At 44.1% G+C, this 25,789-nt stretch overlaps 1 protein-coding gene across 1 annotated transcript in view; it reads left to right on the top strand.

The window, feature by feature from the left end:
* The first annotated feature begins 2,144 nt into the window (after nt 1-2,144).
* The window catches only part of WNT2 (Wnt family member 2), a 43,532-nt gene continuing 19,887 nt past the window's right edge, over nt 2,145-25,789 (top strand). The window contains exons 1-3 of the mRNA XM_036905689.2: nt 2,145-2,508; nt 4,663-4,889; nt 10,069-10,346. Coding sequence (XP_036761584.1) covers nt 2,426-2,508; nt 4,663-4,889; nt 10,069-10,346 — 588 coding nt within the window. The 5' untranslated portion in view covers nt 2,145-2,425. The remainder of the gene's footprint in view (nt 2,509-4,662; nt 4,890-10,068; nt 10,347-25,789) is intronic.

Here is a 25,789-nt window from a genome sequence, read left to right as displayed (position 1 = left end):
AAAGGGGTGTTTGGGTGGACATTTTTCACATCTGAATTTAGCTTATCTTAAAAATTTTCAGCCTTTTGCCTTTCACCAAGGCTGATTTCTTCTGAGCAAGTCGGTGTGGTACTTTGGCCCCAGGATGAAGTCCTTTGGAGTGGATTTAATTAGTCTGAGGGATGGTCCCTTTTTTTTTCCAGGATGTCTGTTTCAGGTTTAGGTCATTCCGTTGGCCTCACCGATAACTGAAGGGCAGATCCCCTGGCCACTCAATAACTCCCTGGGCGGAGAGGAAGGGCCGACGGTCACATCCCATGTATTTCTGACTCCCCTCAGCTGTGAGGACACGCTGTGCCGAAGTGGGTAGAACTTTGAGCAGAGGAGGTTTTTTGTTGTTTCAGGCCTCATTGTCCAGAAGAGGCGCATACAAGTGCCTACCCTTCTCAACATACATCTACACACCCTTATATTCTTAGTTGGTATAAGTCAAATTCTGGTAACTAACATTTCCTCTGGGGCCCTTCCCTCCTACATATCCCAGACGTCTGGATTTACTGACTGTAGAACCAGGAGGGTAGAAGTAGATTTAGCTTATTCTTCTGCTTCATCCAGGAAAGAAGTTTATGAGCATAAGCATGGAGGTAAATGAGGTATTTGTTTGGTGGTACCTATCTCATCACTTCCCCTCTCCCGCGACACCCCCCCCCCCAATCCCACCAGTGTGTGCACGTGCTGGAAGCAGAAACGCAACCCCCACCCCTGCCCCGCACCCCCTGCCCCTCCCTCCACCCAACACAGACTGACCAGAACTTCCCCTGGGTCGCGGCCCAGCGATACGGAGCAGAGCGGCCCTGGCGCCGAGCCCTGCTCTTTCCGAGTCGTGGGTGGCGCGGTGCTTGTTTCTCTCCCCTCCCTTTCCGGACCCGAACGGGGATGTATCTGGGTCAGCCTGGGAGGGGCCAGACCTGCCAGGGATCGGTGGGGGAAAAGGGGTGGCGATGACAGCATCTTTCAGGTTTTTGGCGTTTCTGAGCTTCGTCCCGTCCAGTTTCTCATCGCTCTCGCACCCAGCCAGTCAGGCTCTAGGAGTGGGTGCAGGGAGGGCCCGTCCTTGCTATCTGGGACCGCCACCCTCCACACCCTGCAAACAGTGCTTCCCCACCCCCACCCCTACCACGCACACACATTCTCTCTTCCCCAAAGCAGGCTCCCCGGGCAGGCGACGGGTCCCTCCGCTCCAGGAAAAGAGCGATGGAACAGTTCACGGCCGCCGCGAGTTCCTGGTCTTCCTTCCTTTCCGGTGATAAACGGCGGGGCTACAAGCCAGTTGCTGCACAAGATGCTCCACCCGCGGGCCCCAGCCTCTCTATCTTGGCTCTCTGTGGGGACCCGATGCAGGACCGAGAGTCTCTTCACTTCCTCAAGGAGCAAAGGCTGAGCGCCAAGGCAGTTAGCGGCCCGACCAGGGTTGGGGTGCAGACCCCCGGCGGGCTCCTTGCTGCCTCGGTTCCTCCCTACGTGATCTTTTGCGCTCCACAGCGCCGGGGAGGAGCTGGGTGTGCGTAAAAACCGCACCTTCCCCAGACGCTTTGGCTGAGGACGCCAAAATGAGGTCTGGAGGGTCACTGATCTTCCATGCTCTCCTCCCCAAGAGCGCAGTACCGAGGAACCAGGGCCGCAGGTCTTCGCTCCCCGGGGCCTGGCCCCCTCCCTAACCTTGCCCTGCATAGTCGTCAGCTCCAAATTTCCAAGGGCTCGCTCTTCCTCTTGGCGTTAGGGAGAGAAGTGGAGCAATGAGTTGCAAATCATCTCTGGATTCTTGCATCCTGTACACAGTCATCCCCTCATCCTCCCTTCATTTCCCCACACTGCTCTCTCCGGACTTCTGTTTGCCGGAGGGCAGCCTTGACTATCCGGAACGGCAGCCCTGTGGCTGGAGCCCATAGGTTCTCTTTGGCCAGGAGCTTCCCGAATGATGCCTGCTTCCGAGGGTGCTCGAGGCCACGCAGAGGTGTTCCTCCTCCCCGCCTCACCTCCCTCCCACACATCTCTTGCCATCATTTCCTCCACCCTTGCATGAAGCCCCGCACCCCCACCCCCGCCCGGCGCCGCGCCCCCTCCCTCGGCTGCGCCCCGGCGGGCGGGGAGCTGAACGGACAGGGGCTCGCGGGCTGCGCGCAGAGCTCTCCGCGGCCCGCGCTCGCCGCGCCTGGGGACTTGGGCTGTGGGCGAGGCGGCCCGCCTGGCCTTTACCGCTCGCCCTGCCGGTGGTTTGAAACTTTATCAGCGAGTCTCGCCACTCGCCGCAGACGCGAGCAGGGGGCGGGGGCGCGGCGAGGCGCCGGCGGCCGTGACGAGGCGCTCCCGGCTGAGCGCTTCTGCTGGGGGCACGCATGGCGCCCGCACACGGAGTCTGACCTGATGCGGACGCAAAGGGGTTAATATGAACGCCCCTCTCGGTGGAATCTGGCTCTGGCTCCCTCTGCTCTTGGCCCGGCTCACCCCTGAGGTCAGCTCTTCATGGTGGTAAGTGCACGCGCACCCGGCGCGGGGAGATGTGGGCGCTGGGAGCGGGAACCGCGCTACCCCGCAGACCCTTCTCGGCAGCGCTTCCCCGCGGCCGCAGCGGCCACGGACTCCGGCCCGAACCTGGCCGCCGGCCTCTCCCATCGCCCCATACTGAGCCCCCTTCGCTTGTACTCGGAAGACCATTCCAGCTTTGACAACTCGAAAAAAAAAAAAAAAACCCAACACACATCCCCCTCATATGAGAGCTCCGATATTTGGTTTATTTGGACCCAGATGAGCGACAACAAAATCAGCCAATTTTTTGTCCCATTGAGAGACACGCTAGCTGGGTTTCTAGCTCCCTAGTACAGATAGTGTGTGTGTGTGTGTGTGTGTGTGTGTGTGTGTGTGTGTGTGTGTGTGTGTGTGTGTGTGTGTGTGTGTGTGGCGCGTGGTGTGTTCTTGAAAGCTACAACCATCGATGCTCTATCCCTCCCCACCAAAAATCTGCCGCAAGATAAACCGACTGGCCAATTTAGGCAGCCAAGAGCTGTAGAACCCAAAGCGTGAGATTTTGCATTATTTCCCGTCCTTCCACATTCCTAATGCTTCACCCCCCGTGGGGGCGTAAGAACATTTTGCTGCCTCCAGGTAGAGACTACCGCCTTAATGCAAAGCTCCAGGCCCCTGGGGCTCTAATCTACAATGTTACCCTGTGCAAAACCCCAGCCACCCCAAAGACTAACCTAGCTGCTGTCCTTTGTACATTGATCTGCAATTTAGTCATTTTGCATAATGAAGGAATGTTGAAATGTAACAGGTCTTCGCATAATCGAAAGTTCCAAAGAGAGATTCTCTCCCCACCCATATGTCTTCATTTCCCAACCTTCTGATCTTAAAAAGAGATGAAGTTGAGGGCTCTGAAACATCCTCGTGCCTCAAAGTTTCTGAACAGATACTAAAACACTGATTCAGAAAGACCTGTTATTGTGGGCCGTTTTTTAAAGAATCTGACAAAAGTAAGAAGTTTCAGTAAATGAAAGACTAGAGCAGGGAACTTTAGGACGACACTAGTGCTCTTCAAAGGAGCAAGGCAAAGCATTGATGGGAAGAGGGGTTCGATTCCTTCCTGAGCCGCTTGGAACAGAAAGGTGTTTAGCTTTGACATTGCTGACACAGAATCAAGGACTGATTTATCAGTGACCATTTTTCAATAAAATGACTATTTCTGTTTCCATGGGTGTGTAAACATTATTTATTGCCCAGGCTTTTTGTCACATTGTCTCACAGCTGTCACTTAAATATATTTTTTGGAAGTCACAGCTGTAACGATTTTATGATCATATAAAATAATGAAAATACAAGAAAAAGACATTTTCCTTGTTTGAGCGCTTCAAAAGACACCTATGGCAGCTTGGGTTATATAAAAGGTACCTTTCTAAACATTTCACAACTAATAGAGAACATCTGGGTAGAGATGATGATGTAATTTTTCGTTAAAGTTTCTTTTTATAAGTACTTTATGGAGCTATAACATTGATTCTCCCAAACATTTAGTGTCCTTAATAACAATAGAATTTTTTTCCAAAGGTACTTTATAAAAGCCAAAAAGAACTAGAAAATGGAAATATTTAAAGGATCCTTTAGAAAGGAAAGAACTGCATATCTATGAGGAGAGTGTAACATCAGATACCAGCAGGTGTTAATTAGACAGATACGGACAGTTCTTTAAGACACTTAACCATTATGGGAGTGAGGTGCTTCTAAAGGTCAGCTTCCCCGAAAGCCAAGCCAGACACATTGTGTCACTGAGATCAAAACCTTCCTGGAAAAGCGTCTGAAGCATTCTTTCCAAAACACTTGCCCCTTCTCTCCTCATAACATGGCGACTGCAGTTATTGCCTCTACCACCCTGGCCAGAGCATCATCTGGAAGCTTCATGTCCAAGATACAGTTGTCGCCCCCCTTTAGGATGGCCTCTACCAGATCACCCGCCCTGCCTGCTGGGCTGCTCCACTGAGCTCAAGTGAAGTAACCTTAGCTTTCTAATACCCCCACAAGGACAAGGAATTCATAATTGAAATATACTTTGAACTCATCGGCCCTCCAGGACCACCCTGGGCCAGACCTCTCTGTTCATGGCATTCTCACCTCTGTGTTGGTCCTTCCCAGGTACATGAGAGCTACGGGAGGCTCCTCCAGGGTGATGTGCGATAACGTGCCAGGACTGGTGAGCCGCCAGCGGCAGCTGTGCCACCGCCACCCGGACGTGATGCGTGCGGTTGGCCTGGGTGTGACCGAGTGGACGGCGGAGTGCCAGCACCAGTTCCGCCAGCACCGCTGGAACTGCAACACGCTCGACAGGGACCACAGCCTCTTCGGCCGGGTGCTGCTCCGGAGTAAGTCTCCTGCCTGCACACGCTCACTGCCCCCATCCCTCCCCCACCATCTTGGTCTTCAAAATCCCTGCACATCTTTTCCTACGTCTCATTCATTCAGAAACTTGTTCTGTCAGGTGGCACTGCTGTGTTTTACAGATGAGGATTAGAAAAATCAAGAAACTTGTCTGATGTTTTGTGGGGGGCCAGTCATAGATTAGGATGTAGTGCCCCAGGCTGGTGTCCTCTGACTCTCTGCTCTGTCTGCGTCACTGACAACCCAGCCCGGCCCTGCAGGTTCAGATTTTGTCTCTAGGAGAAAGAAAGAAGCCACTCCAGGGCTCTTTTGACTTTTTTGCTCTTCTTTCTGGGACTTGAACCTTCTAGAAGGAAACAGATCAGGACAGAGTGCCCAAATCTGTTATCAGCCAAAGATGGTTATTACAAAAACACCATGTAAGTTTATGAATAAGCGGGACAAACCTCTGCTCAACACCTTTAACCTCCCATTCGGCTATCAGCCTTGGGTCATTCTGGGTTTAAGTCCAACATTTGTTTCAGGAGGTGACATGTTATGTAAGGCAGGGGTCAGCCTGTCTTCACAGCACTTTTCTTGGTGCCTGTGTGTTGCAGGCACCACTCACTCATTGAATGGTTGAATGAATGAATGAACAAATGAACGAACAAATGAATGAACTTGTAGTGAGTGCCTATCATTTTCCAGGTATATTTTGGGCAGAAGGATATTGTTGGAGGATAGGGGTACAAACCATGAACACACAGTTTTGTTTTGTTTTCACTTAGAAGGAGCATTATACCTTATCTAATTATACAATAAGCTTCTTTAATGTTCTGAATGTGGGAAGTAACCCGCTAGCGGCTATGCAGAGAAAATTAACTGAAAATCTGATTTTATTTTTAAAAATACCTACCCCTTAACCTGGCATTATTAGTATTCTTTGATAAGTAGTACAACCCATTTGCTACCAAGAAATCTGATTGTAAACACAACAGTTTATGTGTGAACCCCAGACAGGAAACTTTACACTTGTTTTTGCCCACTCCCCCATTCCTAAGAAAGTCATCCAGGCTATGTACTTGGTAATGCTTAACAGAGGGTGTTTCTATCATGTAATCATCACAGCCCTAGGGTTTTATGAGGCCAAATGCATAACTGAACATCTCTAAAATCCCCCAAGGGTGTAGTACTCCCACTCTTAGTGTATCCCTCAAGTTAATTTACTGTGATATTCTGCAATTTTATTCTCTAGTTTAAGAACTATATTCTTCTGCATTCCTTTTAAAGTTTCGATATGACATCGCAGATTTTTGAAAGGTTAATAGTATATTTCAGCTACATGGAATTTGAAGACTTCACCTAGATTAGCTCACCAGTGAATCAATTAAAGTGCTGGACCTTGTCAAAGAGAGTTTGCAAGTATCTAGTGCACATAATCTTTGGATATATTTTGTACAGGCTCTCAGTGTTTAAGACTTATCAAGATTTTTCCTTTCCAAAGTACTTACAACCATTTTCCAACGATGGCAAATGAAATGTACTTCTCATTTATAAAATATTCACCTATAAATTCTATGAAATCCATTAAGATGTCTCCATATTGAAAAAAACCCTTGAGATCACAAATCCAAGGAAGCAAGTTTTGACCACTGATGCTACATATGGTATATCAGGCAAAGCTAGGGATTCATTCACAAAATAATTTAACTTAATGTTGGCAGTGTTTCTTTCTTCAAAGCTGTGGAATTGCTAAGAGGGAAGAAATTAGAACTAAAGGAAATAGAACTAGTTTGACTTAGTCTAAGGTCTCAGGTAAATAAGAGACTTGTGCTTCCTTCAGAGTTCTTTCCGACAAAGCTGATTGCTTTGCCAAGGTACTCAGAACTTAAAACACTTGTGCTACACAATTTCTTTCCATTCTTCACAGAGGGCCAGATTTCTTCCTGGACATTTATGTAAACTCCTGTGACTGTCAGTGATGATTTTGTGTTGGTTATAGGAGGGCTGAATTTGGCCTAAAGTAGTTTATCCTGGAAATAATCATGAAATTCCAATGAAGCTCTCCAAAGATTTTTCAATTAATTGCTTGGAGGGAAATTCACATTTTAGAGTCATGAACTCTCCTTTGGAAACCTGAATGTCCTTATAGATGAAGAGGAAAGGCAAGGGGCAACACCATTTACAGAGAGAACATAAAAGTTACTAACATACCCCGGGGTCCGAGAGAAATGGGAGACCATTTGCCTCTTGTGCCTAGGAGAGCTGGAGCAAGACAGAACAGTTCTGAGGAACATTTATAACTCACTCACTTAACAAACCGTCACCAGTCATGCTGGACAAACTTAAAGACAAAACTAATAAACCCAAAAATATGCCTGCAAGAATATACTTCCAGAAGCCTAGAAGAAGCCTTAAGAAAACACAAAGGTGATTAGATCTCATCCTTGTAAATATAAAAAAAATTTTTGAGAAAAAAAAAAGACAAGCATTTTAAAAGAAAGTTGAACAACCCATAACCTTCCAGAAAGTCTAGCTTCTAGTGTTTGCCTTCCCAGGTAACAATCCCTGCCAGCCTATGCCTATACACTGAACAGACATTTGTTGACTTGTCTCCACCCGAAACCTAGAGAAACTTCAATGGTAACACATCAAGAAGTATAAAGATTATCATTTAGAGGATTTTGTTTCATATTGTGATGGTTTAAAAAGAATCAGTTTTTCTAAGAAGAGGCCCAGGATCACAATTTGTTTTGTTACAAAGCCAACTCTTGAAATGTGCTACTATTTCACACATAGCATTTTAGTGATTCATCTAAGACACTTAACTGAAAACATCTTAAGGCTGTATCTGTGTGATACTAAAACATCTGGAGGTAAAATGAAGTCAGTCAATGTGCTAAATTTTGTATTTAAATATATAAACATCTAGCCATTTAGTACTGTTTGAATAATAAATGATAAATATTTAGAAAGTTGATTATTTTTGCATTGCAAATTACTTCTGAAACAGCAGATTTTAGTGATTTTTCTTCTTTTAGCCAACAAGGAAATGTAATTCTATGTTATACCAGGATGAATTCTACACCTAGACAATTTATTCCTCTACTGCTTTCAAAATGCTGTCTGGTCACATGTGACATATCTATCATCCACATCTTTCATCTTTTCCCCTAAAAGACTACCCCATAAAATTTTTTCTTCTTTCTACTTTAACTCTGAGACTAGTGCTAAGTACATGAGCATTTGGAATTTTTCTCCTATGTGATCTCTCAAATGTGGTCACTGAATTCTAAACCCAAAACCAGGATGTAGCAGGTCAATGGGGAAACTATGGACAAGGTATTTTCCTTAAATATAAAATGGGTGTAATAAAAAATTTTATTTATCTGAAAGCCAATATTTGAGATTAAGCCACATTAGCATCTATTAGTCACCTTCTTTTATAAAACATCTCAATTCCATTTAGAAAATCTTTGATCCTTATAATCTGGGACTTCTTAAAACACTTTCCATGACCACATTTCTGTCCAGAGTGTGCTACCTGCTCCCTATGGCAAATATTCATATTGATTTTACCTACCTACAGGGTGTGATTGATTCCTTTTTCTGATAGTTAGAGGTTTTGGTGGAGGTATTTTTTGAAGGCTGAGGTAAGTGCCATTTAATATGTGTAGATATGTTTTCCTGATTTTTTAATACTGAGACTAGCAGAGCAAATATTTCAAGGGCTATATAATAAATTTTAGCACTGAATGACAAACAGATACAAGCAGGGCTTCAATACAAAAAGGTGGTTTGTTCTCCCAGCTGTGTAGTTCAAAAAGTCACTCTCGTCTTGACATCCGAATCACTTGAAAGGCTGTCCATTTTCTGCCTCGCTTTGGTATTAGGTTGTTCGGCTTTTATTTTGATTGTTAATATATTTGCTGCAGCAACCATTAATAAAAAGGCATGCTAATAACAATGAAATACAGCTCCAGGTGAAAAATGAGGTGCACTTAGACCCTAAAGAGCCTTATATCTGTCACTGGACCACAACACCGTGTTATGAGTTACTACAGATTATTAAAATAATTTAATGTAGTTATTGCACTAAAATATGTCCCTTTCAGCCTGTAAGTGAAAGTAGCCTGTACTCTAATAAAGAACAATTCTAAGAAAGCACCCCAAAGGGTTCTTGTCCAAGTCTAATTACAGACGGTAAATTTGTTTCTTTCCAGAAAAACCAAAGCAAAGCTTTTCACTGTCTTTTTTACCCAATGCCGGTGATTAGCGCAGGTGTTCCCAAAGAAAGTCTATTCACCTTAGCAGACATAGTAAGTAACTCAGATACTGCACACTGCCTTCAACAATCTCTCCATCACTTGTGAAAGTCGGTGCCAAGCCACACCTGTCCAGGGGTACTGCGCAGGGCTGGTTACGGCAGGAATGCTCTTCCCGCCCCAGCCCCTAGATGTCTTTGAATTCAGTATTTCAACCTTGATCATCTAAATGCATAGGATATATGAAACAGTTGAGGGGTGTAAAATGGTAAGAAGGTCTAGTATCTTGATCTGGGTGATGTTTACATGAGTGTGTACACATCAAAAATTAATCAAACTGTACACTGAGATGTGTGCATTTTATTGTATGTACCTCAATATAAAAAAGAAAAGGGAAGGGAAGAGAAGGGAGAGGAGCTGCATAGGAGTGTCCCCAGTAATGCCTGGAGGTTTGGAAGGGTTTTTCAAGGACAGCTGTAGTAGTATGAACACCAAAATACGTTAGATAGGCTTATAGAATTCCGACTTGTTACAGATGAAGAAATGAAGGCCTAGAGACATTACGCTTCTCTCTTCCAGGATGTGGGATTCTAAGTTACAACAAGCATGTGTATAAGACTAATGGCAAGCCAGGAGCTCAGCAAAGCAGGCTGTTGTGGCATTTTCTTTTATACTCATTCACTTTAAGGACAGTTGTCGTACAGATATCTAAGATGACAAAAGCTTATATTAGATGGAGGTGATTTGAATTAAAGAACAAGTCTTGGCTGTAGAAGAGAATCCTTCAAAAGTACCAGTACCTTTTGGTCTAAGTGGCAACATCAGACAGAAGTGGAGCAAGTATTCAGTAGCCGTCATGCAAAAGTTACTCAGAATGAGCAGTTCCAGACCCCTTCTAAGAAAAGCATTTTTGTTTCAGGTAGTCGGGAATCCGCCTTTGTTTACGCCATCTCCTCAGCTGGAGTTGTGTTTGCCATCACCAGGGCCTGTAGCCAAGGAGAACTAAAATCCTGTTCCTGTGATGCGAAGAAGAAGGGAACCGCCAAGGATGGCAAGGGCACTTTCGACTGGGGTGGCTGCAGCGATAACATTGACTATGGGATCAAGTTTGCCCGAGCCTTTGTGGATGCCAAGGAAAGGAAAGGAAAGGACGCCAGAGCACTGATGAATCTGCACAACAACAGAGCCGGCAGGAAGGTATGCAGGGCAATGGTGCTCGTTTTGTAGACTGCATAGCCTCAGAAATGACTTAAGCCTAAGCCTTCCTAGAGTTCATAAAATGCTATAGAGTCACAACCTCCCATGGTCCCACAGCCCTGAGCTGTGTGTTCTAATGAATGCCATGGACTGGGCTGAAATATCCCTACCCACACTTCACCTTCCTTCCCACACATGAGCTGAAGGAGTCTGCCCATTGCCTTGGGCATTGTGTAGAATCAAGTGTTTCACGGCCCCTCTGAATACTGTATCATCCAGACAGAAGATGTGATCTGTGGGTAAGGTAGTCCTTCATCCTACCTACCAGTGAGACACTGAATGCCTTTACCTAAGGGATATCAAGACCCAGAGCATCTTTCTCTTGTCATGAAAGCAACTCACCAGGCATGGCTCATTGGCATCTTCCAGATTCAGGGATGCTCTTTTCAGAACCAGACCCAGTCCCACTCATAATAGCCCCACCTTGTGGTTTCTGGCACTGAGTAAGTGGACCAGGGGCAGACATTCCCACAGGGGTGCTCTGGCTCCTTATCCTCTAGTCCTGACTAACCTCCTGGGTTTGTGGGTATCTGGTCAGTATTCACCCCATATCCCCCCATGTGTTAGATGAAGACAGGCCCTCAGGTGCTCAAGGTCACTTGGAAAGTCAATAAAAGAGTTAAGATTAGAATTCAGGTTTCAGCATCTAGCCCAAGGGTGTTCGGGGCTAGTATCAAACCATTCCAGAGCCAGTGATGAGCCATGTCTTTTCTGCACAGTGGTATGATCAGAAAAATTAGAGAATCTGAAAGCTGCATGTTCCTCCCTTGTGTAAAAAGCATAAACTGGCTGTGGGCTGATCAAATATTTGGTCAGAACCATTCTAGAACAATGTAATTGCCTATGAGGAGAGATAACCATAATTTGTCTTTTATCGACACAAAATAAAAATGTGCTTGATATTAATATATAAAGAAAGATCAGCATAAAACTGGGAGGTCCCCAGGGGGCGTTTAATAGAAAAAAGAATAGAAAAGAATGCAGATCTGTTTGTATGAAAACCCTTTTACTAGGCTCATGGAGAGAACAAATCTCATTTAAAGAAGTTGGAAGGAAAAAAAGTCTTGCTTAACACATGGAATTAGATGAGTGTGACCTGAACTGTTTACAAAAAGTACCTTGCTTGAACTTTAAAAATCAACAGTCCTAATTATCATGAATTTATGAACTTTCAGTGACTACAGCCAAGAATATAGACTTTGGTTGTGCAATTCTGCAAACTATTGGTAATTATTGTTTGTACAATGGCTTAGATAAAAAAATTTACATTGACCTTTGTTTTGACATTGATACCGCATATATAAGTTATAAAGTGTGGTGTCTTTGATAGGAGTGTGCTGCTTAATTATTCAAGCAGGGGATATAGTTAGATCTGTACACTATTTGTCAAAATAAAGCATATGGTCATACATTGTATTCAAAAGAATGCTGACATATCAAAATAAATGTTACTTCTGCTTAATAAGTCATTAGATATTAAATGTTTCAACTCTTCAACACAATAGATTTTAGCTATTATATTGTAGGCCCAGGATAAACATGACTTTTAATGTAAATCACATGATTCTTCACTGTGTAGAGGTGAACAGCTGTCAGGCCTCAGATATTCTCCTGCCTACTCTGCAAAACTTAGGAGGCTACTTTTGATTGGAATAAAAGTGCACACACTGACTTTTTTAAAATATGGCTTTAATTAATGGTGGGTGGGCAGACTTTTTCAAGGAGATGTATGATGTCAGTGAATATGAACTTTAATGAGAGTAAATGTATTGAGATAAACATGCATCTCTAATTCTCTTCTTGTGGTCATTAGACCCCCAGACCCTGCTTCCCTTTTGTACCAGCAGAAGGTCTGTGGAATCAAAATGAGAACAGGCTGGGCTTGTGTTTGAAGGCAGGCATTCTGAGCTAAGCCTCCAACTGGCCTGGCTCTAGAAAACCCCAGCCTCCCAGGGCTGACAGCAACATCGGTTCTTTGTCTTTTCCTCTTTGTACCCCTCAGTGTTTCCCAAATTGCCCAATATGAACATCTTATATTTTTTAAAAGGAGGGGTGGTGGGAGGCCATTTTATTTAAAAGAAAAACCATCTATCCCAAGATAGTTACATTTAGCCAGTGGTACAAGTTGGTCTATTCACAAATAGACCTTAATTTTTCCCTAATATTTGAAGTTTAATTAATTTACTATAGCTGCTGCTTAGAGCGCCCTCACGTGTCTCTTCACTGCAATATCATTTAGGACCTTGGTGCTGTTAATACCATTTTATTTTAATCATAGCCTCAGAATTTGTCATACTGCCTTTTAGTTCATGTTTACTTGACAACTCATCCTTGATTGAATCTCATTTCCCACCTCCAACTAAGATTATTAATAAACCCTAAAAAAGATAAATGTACCATGTTCAAAACAAACATTCTACCAAGAAGGAAATTCCACAATTTCTCTCAGTTCTTTTTAAGTCTAGAGAAGCCATGCTATAAAAACTTATAAATTATATTTTAAGTTAGGTATAGGTAAATTACAAGCAAAAGGTACTTGGTCAATAGCCACCATTCGTTCTCTTTCATGAACTTGAAAATGGCTTTTAAATTAGTCCACTCTTTCCTCTATGTGAAATAATCACAATTTCTTTGACCTTTCCTAAGCGAATCTATAGCAAAATAGTCGATATATCCAATCAAATACTGTCCTTCCAATCACTGGAAATTTCCATAAAAAGAATAAGAAGAATTCCATAAAAACACTTTCCCCAAAAGTTCTCTCTACCATAGTAAGGAAGCACAGAAAGAATATGGGATTTGAAATCAAAGCCACTGTAGTTTTAATCTTGCAATAGCAGGGGCTCTGTTCACTGAAATTCAGCTTTTCTCATATGTAAAGGAGTATTTATTATACGGTGTTGTGGGAAGACAAGAGTGAGGCAAATAGTGCAGAACCTGGAAAGTAATAGGTGTTCAAAGTTGGTTTCTTTCCCTTCAGTGACAGTTATCTGTACCTTAGGTGATAAAGCTAGGCACAACGGCACCCCAAAATACTCAGGAGGCAATCTGATTGCTCCTTGTATCCCTAGACTCACCTTTGGTACAGTTTAACATACTAATAAACAGCATAGAATATTTTCTAGTTTACAAAATACTGTTAAATGTTTTATAATGTATAATATTTCATAAATGTTTTATAATTTATAATATATTCCAAAAACCCCTATGTAATAAAAAACAGGATTCCTGCTTTTCAGATGAGAAACTGGGCCTCGGAGGTGCAGTGACTAACCAACACAGTTATGAAGAGCTAGGCTTGGGGGTTCGAACCCAGTCCTGTTCACCCTGTGTCCTTGTGTAGCTTTCCATTAGTCTCTGTTGAGAGTTTGAGAAACATATACAATATTTATGTATTCTTTTCAAAAGCATCAGCTGTCCATCAAAGGTAGTTTACTGATATTTTTCCCTTTGTGTGTGTCTTTATTTTATGAGCCCTCTAAAATCAATACATTATTTTTTAACACCAGAGGAAAAGTTATTTTAAATGCCCCAAATGTAAGCCCGAAAAAACTTGGCCTTGGGGAATTCACCAAATTTCAGCTAATGGTGCTGCAAATTAGAGAGCACTATTCCGATGTGCTTTTGGACTGAATTTGGTTCAACAGGTAATTTATCAAGGAAGGACTTTAGGAAAGGTACTGAGTAATATGTGGAAGAGAATAAGACAGTAACACCCCTGACCGCAAGGGACATTTTAGTCGGGGAGACAAGTGAAGCGATGGTGAGGACACTCTCTGCTGGGTGAGAATGAGCCAAGGGCCAGCGCCCTGTGGCGAGAACTGTGCCCTAAGAGAAAGGGTGTTCGAGCTGGGGATGAAGATTTCCACGGCTGAGACAGGAAAATGCTTTCCAGGATGAAGGAATGACAAGGCTGAGATATTTGGATGTCTCTGTGAAGCAACAGGAACGCGTCCAACAACGGGGCTCCAAACAAATTCTTAAGTTCTCTTTTAATGCATTGTTAATTTCTCTGGCTGCCCCTTTGAAACAGTGATAGGTTTTCAAGTTCAAGTCTTCTGTAACATGGTTGAATTAATAAGTTAAAAAAATAGACTAGGAAAATTATGAGAAATTTCTACCTCCCTGAATTTTTTCAGCCTTAAATATACACTTAGAGGCTGATATAGATAGTAAGCTTCCTGATGTTATTAATAAAGAATTAGCATGTAAGCAAACGTGTTGATATTTATATTTTTGACATAATGTTTACATTATTATTGGCTACTTTTCTCATCATGGGCTCTTAGCCATTGACGTCATCATGGCAGAGGCAGTATGGAGGCTGGGCTCTGGCCCTGGAACACTGGCTCTATACTGGGCATGACCTTGGACAGGTTCCCTAATGAGGACTGCCATATAAAATAAAATACACACACATATATACCAGGTTTTAAGCAGGCCAAAGGGGTAGGTACCATTATTGCCCACATTTTGCATATGAGGAGACTAAGGTCTAATAGGGTGGCTGAAATTAGCAAACAAATTGAATTCATTTGCTAGCTGAAATCATCTGAAATTTAATCTTTACTTGGCATCCTGTGTTTTATATGGGAGAAGCTTGGAGGGTGAGGGAATCAGAGTTTCTAGTTCGACACCCTGCCAAACAAGTCCCACTCCAGGTCAGATACTTCTAAGTTCCATCTATGGGAACTATCTCTAAAGTCAACAGAAACGGATATTGTATAAGACATAAGCATAGCCTCACAGACAAGTAAGTCTGGGGCCTGATAAAGATTTCCAAGACTAGATTGTGTGATGTCACTTAAGATAAATAATAAATAATGGGTCTAAACCAAGAGAACTGGGCATGATTAAAAAGAAACCACACCCTCCAAAAGGAATACCAATAGAAATGATAAAACCAAACTGAACTGTAGAGTCAAAACGCTTTAACCTTCCATTCATCCAAACCCTCCCTTAAATAATATTGAACATCTTTATGAGGCACAAATTTCACTAAGTAGATATTTGCTTTCTGACTGATCTCCTTAATTCATAAAAATAAATGCATTTTGAAAAATTAGATCACTTCTGCCACACTCATTCCTGTCTTCTTGGGCCCCAAAATAATAATGTACTTGATAACTGTGGATCTGCATATGAATCAAAACCTAACCAGCAGTAAGATCCCAAAGCAGAGAATAACTTTTGTTACAGTTCCATGTAAAGTTCTATTATTCACAGAAAATGTTTTTAGACTGGCCTCATTAGTCAATAAGAATTATTATATAATGGTTAGTCAACAGTAATGTTCTTGAATTCCCCAAATATAAATGCCACACCTTATATTTCCTAGCTAAGCCCACCCACAGTCACTGTTTTTAAAGAATGACAGTACTCAAAACAACCACTGTCTTAAGTTAATAAATGATTACATAAGCAAATCAACAGCACAGTTTGCTAATAAAAACTACTTATTTTCCTAGTTTCGGAGTGTGCATATTTCAAAGATGTAAGTTGGTCTGCTCGAATAACTTATCTTAAAGATGTGGACCTGTCAAAAGGATTTAATTATTAATAAATGTACTTGGCCTTAAGCCAGAATCTGAAAATTAAATATGTTTTTAATGTGTGCTTCCCTCAGAAAAACTGATACAGAACCAGAAATATATTAGTTGTTTTATGGCATACACCCAACTAAAAAGTGAAGTAGTAACACTTCTTCAAATGTTCAACTAAATAATTTAGTTAAAATATAGCATATAAGTACCTAAAGTAACTACTAAATCAGATTTCTAAGGCAAGGTCAGTAGTGAAGTCGGCCTATGTTTTACAGTTATAAGGTGGATTGCCCTCTTCCTGACAATAAGAGAGTCAGTGTGGTATGACACAGGGGTCATGAACTTAGCAAAATGTTGGTACTTACAAGAAAAAAATCCACATGGTCTACAAAGAAGTTTCACAAAGACACCCTGGGTTTGCTTGGGCTCAGTCTTCAGAAAAACTGACTTAGGGAACCAAAATTTCATTCCCTTGGGAGACATCTGTCTGTATAACTGGCAAAATAATTCTTTGCAGACTATAATCACATATGTAAACATTACATGTAAAAACTTTTGTAGAACTCACTGAACCCAGAGAACATGAACCCCTGGGGGCTTGGCAAACCCCAGTAGGAAAAACTTTGGCAGAGTGATTTAAGGTGCAAACTGGGTGTCAGACAGGCTGGATTACATCCTGCCTATAGCCACACTGCCTTTGAGGCCTAGGGCAAGGTCCTCAGCTCCTAGTGGTCTCAATATCCTCATCTGTGAAATAGGGATGAAATCATATACACTTTATATGCTGTGTGGATTAAGTAAAATAGCGAATACAAAGTGCTTGGTGTGGTTAGACATATGGTAAGATCCTAATGAATTTATGCCTCATTTATATGCTCTGAAGATAAGTTGGGGCAGATAAATATAAAATAGAATTGTTCCAGCTTGCACAAGGCATGCCTTTCCTTTTTTTTTTAACATTTAGACTTCTGTCTCTGTGGTATAGCATGCTTATATTGATACTTTTCTTAAATTCTAAGTAGAAAATAGCCTTTCATGTCAAAGGCTTAAAATGCTGAGAACCAAAGATTTAAGGGTCACATTAAAATATGCTAAGATTTCAGCACTGAAGCAATTATGAACCTATTGAAGATGTTTATTGAGAAAAGTTATATAGTAAACTAAAAATTGGTTTTGATGAGGTTAAACACTAAAAGACACTGCTGTTCTTTGGAGTCAAATTTGTCTTTTTTAAAGCAGTCATGGCAAATGAGTATTTATTCATGGGATGCCACAGAGTAAAAGTGAGACAGGATTAAGCAAATGATGAGGAGAGAGGGGTTAATGTTCAATTCAGTGACATAAGAAGCCGCGAGTGCTGTGGGGCTGTGAGACAGAAAGGTAAGAGAAGGCTGGAAGGGAACCTTGACAAGCAGCCTTCATTAAGAATCAGAGAAAGAAATAGAAGAGGCCCTTTAGGAAACATTTGAGACAAAACAGAAAAAAAGGACCTATCTGCATCACAGGCTTTGCCTCAGGTTCTGAGAGATCACACACTGGAGAAAGACGGCAAGTCGACATACTTGATTCTTTTTCATTTTCCTTCTTTCTGTTGTGAAAACAATACTTGCACAAACAAGTTGAGCAGTGCAGAAGTGTCTATCGGAAGAGGGAGCACTTCCTCCCTTCACAAGCCTGGTCTCCTTCCAGACCACCTTACAGACTCGAGGGACTCAAGGCTCTGGGCTGGACACATACTATTTCCTCCCAAAACCTCATTAAAGTGATAGTAATGACATAAAAATCATTTAAGTCAACAATAAAGAGAACAGTTAAAGAAATGAGAGAGTCCAACAAATTTCTGGAAAGTGGGAAGCAAATGAACAAATCATAACTGATAGAGGAGTATGGAGAAGCCACAGCCTAGGAGATTAAAAGCAGGGAGGGAAAAGGGAAAAGTAGATGGGGAAGTAGCCAAAGTGGGAACCAAGATGCCTTGAGAAAATTTCAGATACAAACAACCACTGGAGAGAAGCACGGGCCTGAAAATTGAGGTTAAGTAAAACCCATAGAGGGAATAATGAACCCCATCCTCTCCCCTCCACCCAAGAGCACAACTCCTGAAAGTCTGCTGGACCCTCTTAGGCTTCTGGAGTTAGAGTCTCCAGCAGAATAGCCAGTGTCCTACCCATTCACCAGAAATCAAACCTCTCTGGCCCACAAGCCCCACTTATAACCAAAGTTCCTGACTACTATTTTATGACTTCATTCTTAAATACAAAGAGACTGTTTATTATGCATTCGATTAAATTAAATTTCCTTAAAGAAAAAGGCTAAAAATTGCAGGAAAACATGACCTGAAAAAGAAAGAAATGAACTCAGGGATGAGAAAAGGTTTTTCAAAAGCCTAATTAGTCTCCTCACAAATATTCAAGAATGTATCAACATTCATAAAACAAGAATGGATGCTTTGAAAAAGTGATAACTAGAGAGAATAGGAAAAAACTTAGAAGAAAAAGTCAAAGAAACCTCCCAGAAAGCAAAACAAGAAACCTGAAAGACAAGTGGAGTTTTAAAAGATCTATAAACACCACCCATCTTCCCCACTTGAATTTGAAGCCAACTGAAAATGGACAAGGGAGGCAGATACATGGAGTAAAAACGTCTGCATAACTACTGAAAAAAAGCTGCATTAGAGGATGTAGCTTTGAAGCGCTGCTTCCTAGAAGTATTCCACCCCTGAACTGGGCAGACTTACTCACCCTGCCACAGGCTGCACACTGGAGCCCTACAGAGAGCCCCTTGATGGAGGGTAGGAGCTGATCATAACTCATCTTCTCCACAGGCTGGCAGATGCCCAAAGAGAAGGAACCCAGGCACACAAGCTCTGCTCTTCCTCTAAGCTCATCAGTTGGATAAGTCACTTCTCCCTCCCAGGGGAGAAATGAGTAAGGATGGAGAGAGCCAGGAGTGTTACTCTAATGGAATTTCCTTCTCAAGAAGCCAGGAAGAAAGTATTAAAAATGTAAGAGAGAAAATATAAGAGACATGGAGGATAGATTCAGAAGGCTTAGCAACTAATTAGAATGCCATAAAGAAACTGAAAAACAGTAGAGAGAAAACTATTAAGATAATGTCTCAGTGCTGAAGGACATTTGTTTCCAGATAGAAAAGGCTCACTGATTACTGAGTAGGATCAATTTATAAAAAATCTAAATGTCTTATTGTGATGTTTCAGAATACCATATACAAAAAAAAAAGGAAATACACTTTTGAGGAAAAATTATTTTCTACTCAGAATTCTATACCCAGCCAAACTATTAGTTAAGTGTGAAGACTGAATAAAGACATCGTATAAGCACAAGAATTCAGAAGACATCCTCTGTGCTCCCTGAAGGAGCTACTCAAGAAGGTGCTGCAAAGAGGGAATAAGCCAAAAAGGAGAAAACATGGCATCTAGCAGAGCAGTGCATCCAAACTAGGAGAGCATGAGGTTAGGTCTCAGCTGTGCAGCCAGTCCAGGTTGGAAGTAAAGGATGGAGGACCATGAAGTTCCCCACCAGGGAACGAGAGAAGTGATGGAGTAAGTGGAAGGACGATGAAAGTAGAAAACATTAGGTTATAATAAACAAAACTGGTAGGAAGTAAAATAAAAAAACACCAAACTTCAGTCCAAGAACCTTCTTTGGCACAGGTTGTGATACTGAATCAGAAATGATAAAATGCAGTCCTGGCACAGTCCTTGATCATGCAGTTAACAGTGTTACATATAAATGACTGTTTTCTATTTTTAGAACTAGCACCTGGAGATCCTGTGGGAGACTGAACTATAGTCACAGAACTTTAACGCTCTTTGTCGCTGCAAAAAGATAGGCACCACTGAGACTGGGAAGTAGAGGAGAGGAGGGAAGAGGGGCTGCACATACCCTCATTGCATAAGAGAGAGCACTTAGGACTTTTGGAACAAGAAAAGGTGTGAGGTTGCTCCTTGAACTTGCAGAGACCACCAGAACCCTGATAATGAACACGTTGACAGGTGGAGTGAGGGAAAGTAAGGGCGGGGTTAAATTCTCACCCTGGTCAAGAGGTCTACTGGGAAATAGCCAGTGTTGCCCAGCAGGTAAACAGTAACATTTGTAGCAACTTTGCATTTTGCACCTCCAGAGGGTTCCATTCACCTCATGGTTATTGTGGCAATTTTCCTGACATATGTCCACAAAGCGTCTTGAGGACAGGGTGCCTTTTCCTATTTCTCACAAAGTCGGGAGTCTGCTAGCACTTGCATAATAAGCTTTTAGGTAACTGCTTTTATAAGCATCAGAATGACTAAAAGCAGAATTCATTAGAGGTCACCAGCTCTGGGGCTGAGCTTGTGCCAACTGGGAGTGAGGAGAGGAGAGAGGAGGAGGGTACAGCCAGGGCTACTGCTTTTCACCCTGATCTTTTCTGGACTATTTAATTTTCTAAAATCATGTGGACATATTTCTCTAAAATGTTTCAAAGTAATCACTAAAAAGAAATAAACACAAAAAGCCCCAAACTGTCTGGCAGCCCCTGGGTTATCCCCAGGTCCTCCGGTTTGCTCACTCCTTGTTTTACTGAGCAAGTAAAAAGTCTGCCTCCGCTCCTCAGGGGGCCCACCAGCCCCTCACCAAGCCCCTCACGCGGTCCCCAGGCGAGTGTCCCTCCCGGCTGGCGCCCCCTGCAGCCTGTGCCTCTAAAACCACTTGGCTTTTACTCGACCGGTCACCATCTTCTTTCATTACCTCCAAAGCAGAGTGAGCACAGATTGTTGCTTGGGGCTATTTCTTCCTGGAGGATAGGACATTCTAGAGGCATGGAGTAGCGCACAACTTCTAATTCAATAGTAAGATACCCCTGTTCCTAAAAATGCAATGCCGCCCACTGCCACCGGAAATGCTTACCTGCTTGGCACTTGGTGGGACCCCGACTCCGGTATGGTGCATTAGCTCTTTTTCTCCAGAGCATTCCCGGGTTTGGACGCGATCCTAAGCCTGGCTGTGTCTCAGGGGCACCTAAGAGCGGAAGTACTGTCAGGCTGGGCCCCACCCCCAGCCCAGGTTCTGATTTATTTGCCTGGGGAGACGCCCGTGTCCGTGTGCTAGAAACGATCCCCATGTGATTTTAATGTGTAGCCAGAGTGAGAACCACTGCTCTGCTCTCTCCAGGTGCCAGGCAACCGTTCAGACCGCAGTCAGATGTAAAAGAACATTCTTTCCCTTCCTCTTCTGTGTATACAGAGGTCTCCAGAATGTGCATCATACCACATATATTGTTGTATTTTGTTTTCATCACTTGATGTTCTCTTATGCATATAATACTGACCTACATCATCAAAGACCCAAAGGCCACATAATATTCCATTATTAAGCATAGACCACAAATTGCTTAACCGTTTTCCTGCTGTCATTTGGGTTTCCTCCTATATTTTGCTATTACTGAGTATGCTGCAGTGAATATACGTAGGGGGGTGTGTCCTCCAAAATTCGTGCGGATTTTTCAAGAATGCAATTGCCAAGATTAGAGGCTATGCATATTTAAGTTTTGCCAGGTCTTACAAAAATGCTCTCCATTGAATGGTGCAGCAATTTTCTCTCCCACCAACAGTCCATTAAAGCATCCCTTCCCACATACTCTTACCAAAACCAAGTACTTTCCATCTTTTTCTACACATTTGTTAATTTGCAAGGGGGTAAAAAGGTGTTGCATTCTTTCACTTAGCATTTTCCTTATTACTAGTGAAGTTGAACATCTTTTTTTTAGTCTTTTCATTGGTACTCTACATGTCTTCTGCAAACTGCCTGTTTAATAGATTTTGATGACTCTTAGTTTGGAAGATGCAAGGCAGTCCACCCCCAGCCCCTGCTGCCCCCCATTTCTCTACCTCTTTTTCCCTATTATAATAGGTCTATAATATGATCCAGTTAGTTCTTGATTTATTCAAAAGAATGGAGGGAAGTGGAGTATGCATAATTCAAACTTCGAGGAAAGAACAATACAATTTATACAGGGATTTTAAATGTGTTTTTAGAAAAGAGCACAGTTCTGGGAGTGAGACATATCTGATTCCTATCCCAATTCTCTTTCTAGCTGAGTGACTTGGGATTTTGCTTCCCTCACTGGGCGCTGGTTTCCATAACTATAGAATTGGGAATAATAACCTATTTTGCCTAATTGTGGTAATTTGATAATGTGTGTACATTTGGCTAGAGCCAGGCACAGAGTGCAGTGCTAAGTCGTTATTATTATAATGTTGTTAGAACATTTGGATGTTGGAATTCTAAACTAGGAGTCCTCATTGTAAGCTTCTCAGCCCATTCCTATTCCTTCATCAGTCGTTCTCTAAATCCCACCACCTAGGCTTAGATCCGTTCCCTCTGCCGTGCTCTGCAAGGTTAAGGGCTTGTATTTCAAGTCTGCAAACCCAGTAAATAGAAGAGGTGGAGGCAGTCCCAAGCTGCGATTGAGCACCGAGTGGGTCCTGTGCTGAGAACGGGGCCTGGAGAGGTGAGCAAACCGGCATCAGAGGCGGCTCACTTTCCCCCAAGGCTGATTGTCAGACAGAGCCTGTGATTGATCCACAATCAAGACCTGACCATTGTTTCAGGTGAAATACTTTCAGTTATAAGTAACAGGCCCCAAGGGCACAAAAAATAATGAGGAAAACTTACTATCTTGGATCACAAGAATCCCTGTCTGGAGGCAGGGCAAGGCCAAGGAGGTTCACTCAGGAGGGCCAACAACATCCTCCAGAGCCTGGCTCTGCCCAGCTCTGCCCCCCTCTGTCCCCCTCTGCCCCTCGCTGTCCCATTCTGCCCGTGCCCCACTCTGCCCCTCCCTGCCCCCCACCCCTCGCTGTCCCGCTCTGCCCCCCTCTGCCCCCCTCTGCCCCCTCTGCCCCTCACTATCCCACTCTGTCCCTCTCTGCCCTTCTCTGCCCCTCACTGTCCTGCTCTACCCCTCTGCCCAGCCTTGTCCCTCTCTGCCCCCCTTGGCCCCTCTCTTCTCCTCACTACCCCACTCTGCCCCTCTCTGCCCAGCTCTGCCCCTTGCTGTCCCCCTCTGCCCCTCCCTACCCCTCACTGCCCCACTCTGCTCCTCTGCCCACCCTGTCCCTCTGCCCACCTCTGCCCCTCGCTGTCCCATTCTGCCCATGCCCCACTCTGCCCCTCTCTGCCCCCACCTCCCCTCGCTGTCCCTCTCTGCCCCCTCTGCCCCCCTCTGCCCCTCTCTGCCCCCTCTGCCCCTTGCTGTCCTGCTCTGCCCAGCTCTGCCCCACTCTGCCCCCCTCTGCCCCTCGCTGTCCCATTCTCCCCATGCCCCACTCTGCCCCCCTCTGCCCCACTCTGCCCACCTCTGCCCCTCGCTGTCCCATTCTGCCCATGCCCCACTCTGCCCCTCTCTGCCCCCACCTCCCCTTGCTGTCCCTCTCTGCCCCCTCTGCCCCTTGCTGTCCTGCTCTGCCCAGCTCTGCCCCTCACTGCCCCCCTCTGCCCCTTGCTGTCCTGCTCTGACCCTCTCTGCCCAGATCTGCCCCACTCTCAGTACTGCCACCTGCAGCTTGCTGCTTGTCCTGCACAGGCTATCTCAGGCCCCAAGGGGGCTGCTGCAGAAAACTGCATCCAGAGACAGAGAAGGTACTCCTCATGTGTCTCTTGTAAAGAGTGAAGAAACCTTTCTTACAAGCCCACCAACAGATTACTTCTAACATCATGGACCAAATTAAATCATCACATGCCCTCTGCTGAAAATCATCAGTGGCAGGACAATGAAATTCCTATTACTGATCTGGGCTGCTCTGGGTCATAGAAAAGCCTGGCCACTTCTGAGGCATGTGGCTGCCCAACACTTGGACAAAATTTTGGAAGGAAGAGGGAAAAGGCTGTTGCCAGTGATGATGATTAACAGTGTGTACCACTGCCACGTGCATGTATAAAAGAGTCATAAGGTGCATTTTTAAGATCCAATTTTAAATTAGTATGCAAATTCTTTAGTTAATCATACAAAAATACCAACTTTTAAGTCTGCAACCTGGAAACTTAACATTGCAAAGGGAGGGCAGTAATATTTCCTGTCATTTGACATTATTTATGAGTAAATAACCCGGCTTTAAGAGAAATAAGCTAGGAAGAACGAGCTTTCACAGTCAATTTCCAAGCAGTTGGCATGGAGTAAGTTTTGTATGATTCTTTTGAGATCTTAGCAAGCTCCTGTTCTGGTGGGACCCAAATAGGGCAGAGCAGGGGTGCCAAGATGGCTCTCCTAGGATTGTGCCTTTGGCAGAAGCCTGCTGTCTAGGTCATCCTGTGAGCGTTATACTAAACACCCAGAATATAAAGATACAGAGGTCTTGGTTGGAAGGGGAGCATATGGGTGAGGGAAGTTCCAGAAAAGGAGCTCAGTCTAAGAGGGCCTTTAAAGGTGCTCAGACCCCTGTAACCTGGAGGACAATGCTGACAACATCCCTCCTGCTCACTCCTCTGTCCTTGTCCTCCAAGGCTGGCTTATGAGAAGACAGATTTCAAATGTCCGCCATGGGCATTAGTCCATTCAGGGCATAGTCCGCCATGAGGGGCAACGGATGTGGGTGCCCAGCCCCGACCTGGGAAGGATGTAAGCGAATCGACACCACTGAGCCCCATGATGTCATGGCTCCTTCAGCTCTAGAATGCTTTCTGGGGACCAACTTTCTGGAATGAAGAACATTTCTGTGCACTTGGTTCTACTATAGGCTTCGTCAGAAACTGAATCTGTAGAAGAGGCAAAACCAAGTTCAAGCACCAGGGCAAAGTTGCCTGGGGAGAGGGCCAGGCAAGAGGCAGCCTGGGAGAGCAGAATCTGTGTGTGAGTCTGGGGGTGGGGGCGGTGACCAAGCGCACCGCAGGGAGCCCCACCTGGGCTGGGCGCAAGAGCCACACCCCCACGCCCCACACCCCGGCCAGTTACAGCAGAACCTCGGGGAGTCTGTTCCGCACCCTGGCCCTGGAGCCTGGACAAGTCGTCGTACTTCCCTAATCCTTAGTTTCCTCGTCTGGGAAATGGACAGGACAGTAGCTCAGCACACGTGACGCTCATGAGTGGTAATGACCGTCTCACCGAGGGAGCCAAGGAGAAACAGGCCAGGACAAGATAACGCTCACAAAATCACTGTGGGGAGGGCACAGGACAGCCAGCTAATCCCAAAACCAAAGCGGAAATGTCTCCGGGCAGTGCCGGGTCCCACCAGACCCTTAGGGACCTGTCCACAGCCTCACAGCCCATACAAGGGGGGTTTCAGGGCTGGGAGCCAGCCCCGATGTGCTTGCCCCACTTCCCTTTGCTTCCTTTCTGTGAAAGAACAGAGCCAGCTCAGCACTGTCATCTAAGCTGAGTAACTCAGCCAGAGTTGAGCAATAATCTCCTAAATTTACTGTCAACCTCAAGGTCGCCAGCTGACTCTCCAGTTGTACCCTGGCTCTGTCTTAGAGCAGCTTTGTAATTCTGGAGAGGTTCTTAAGCCTCCCTAAGTCTTGTGTAATCATTTGCAAAATAAGTAAGGGAGCACTGGATCGCTGTGAAGGTTGCAGTCATTGAGATAGAGTGCAGAAAGCATTAACAAGATGTTCAGAACATGGAAGGCACCCCATAAATAGTAACAATCACTATTACTGGTTTCTTGAAAGAATCAGCCTTAGCAATTATCTTGTTAATCTGATTTGAGTAATAGTATAAAATTTTAATACAAGAAAGGTATATTTATTTAGAAAATACTCTAATTCATTACCTCACTCTTCAAACTGGCCCTGTGCCCTGTTAAATTCAAATTCGTGAGGTTTTTGTTATGCGGACAGCCAACTGGGG

This window comes from Manis pentadactyla, chromosome 7 (genome assembly GCF_030020395.1).
Source record: "Manis pentadactyla isolate mManPen7 chromosome 7, mManPen7.hap1, whole genome shotgun sequence".
In the NCBI taxonomy this organism is placed as follows: Eukaryota; Metazoa; Chordata; class Mammalia; order Pholidota; family Manidae; genus Manis; species Manis pentadactyla.
The sequence above is the reverse complement of the archived record's forward strand: the minus strand, read 5'-3'. Positions and strand labels throughout refer to the sequence as shown.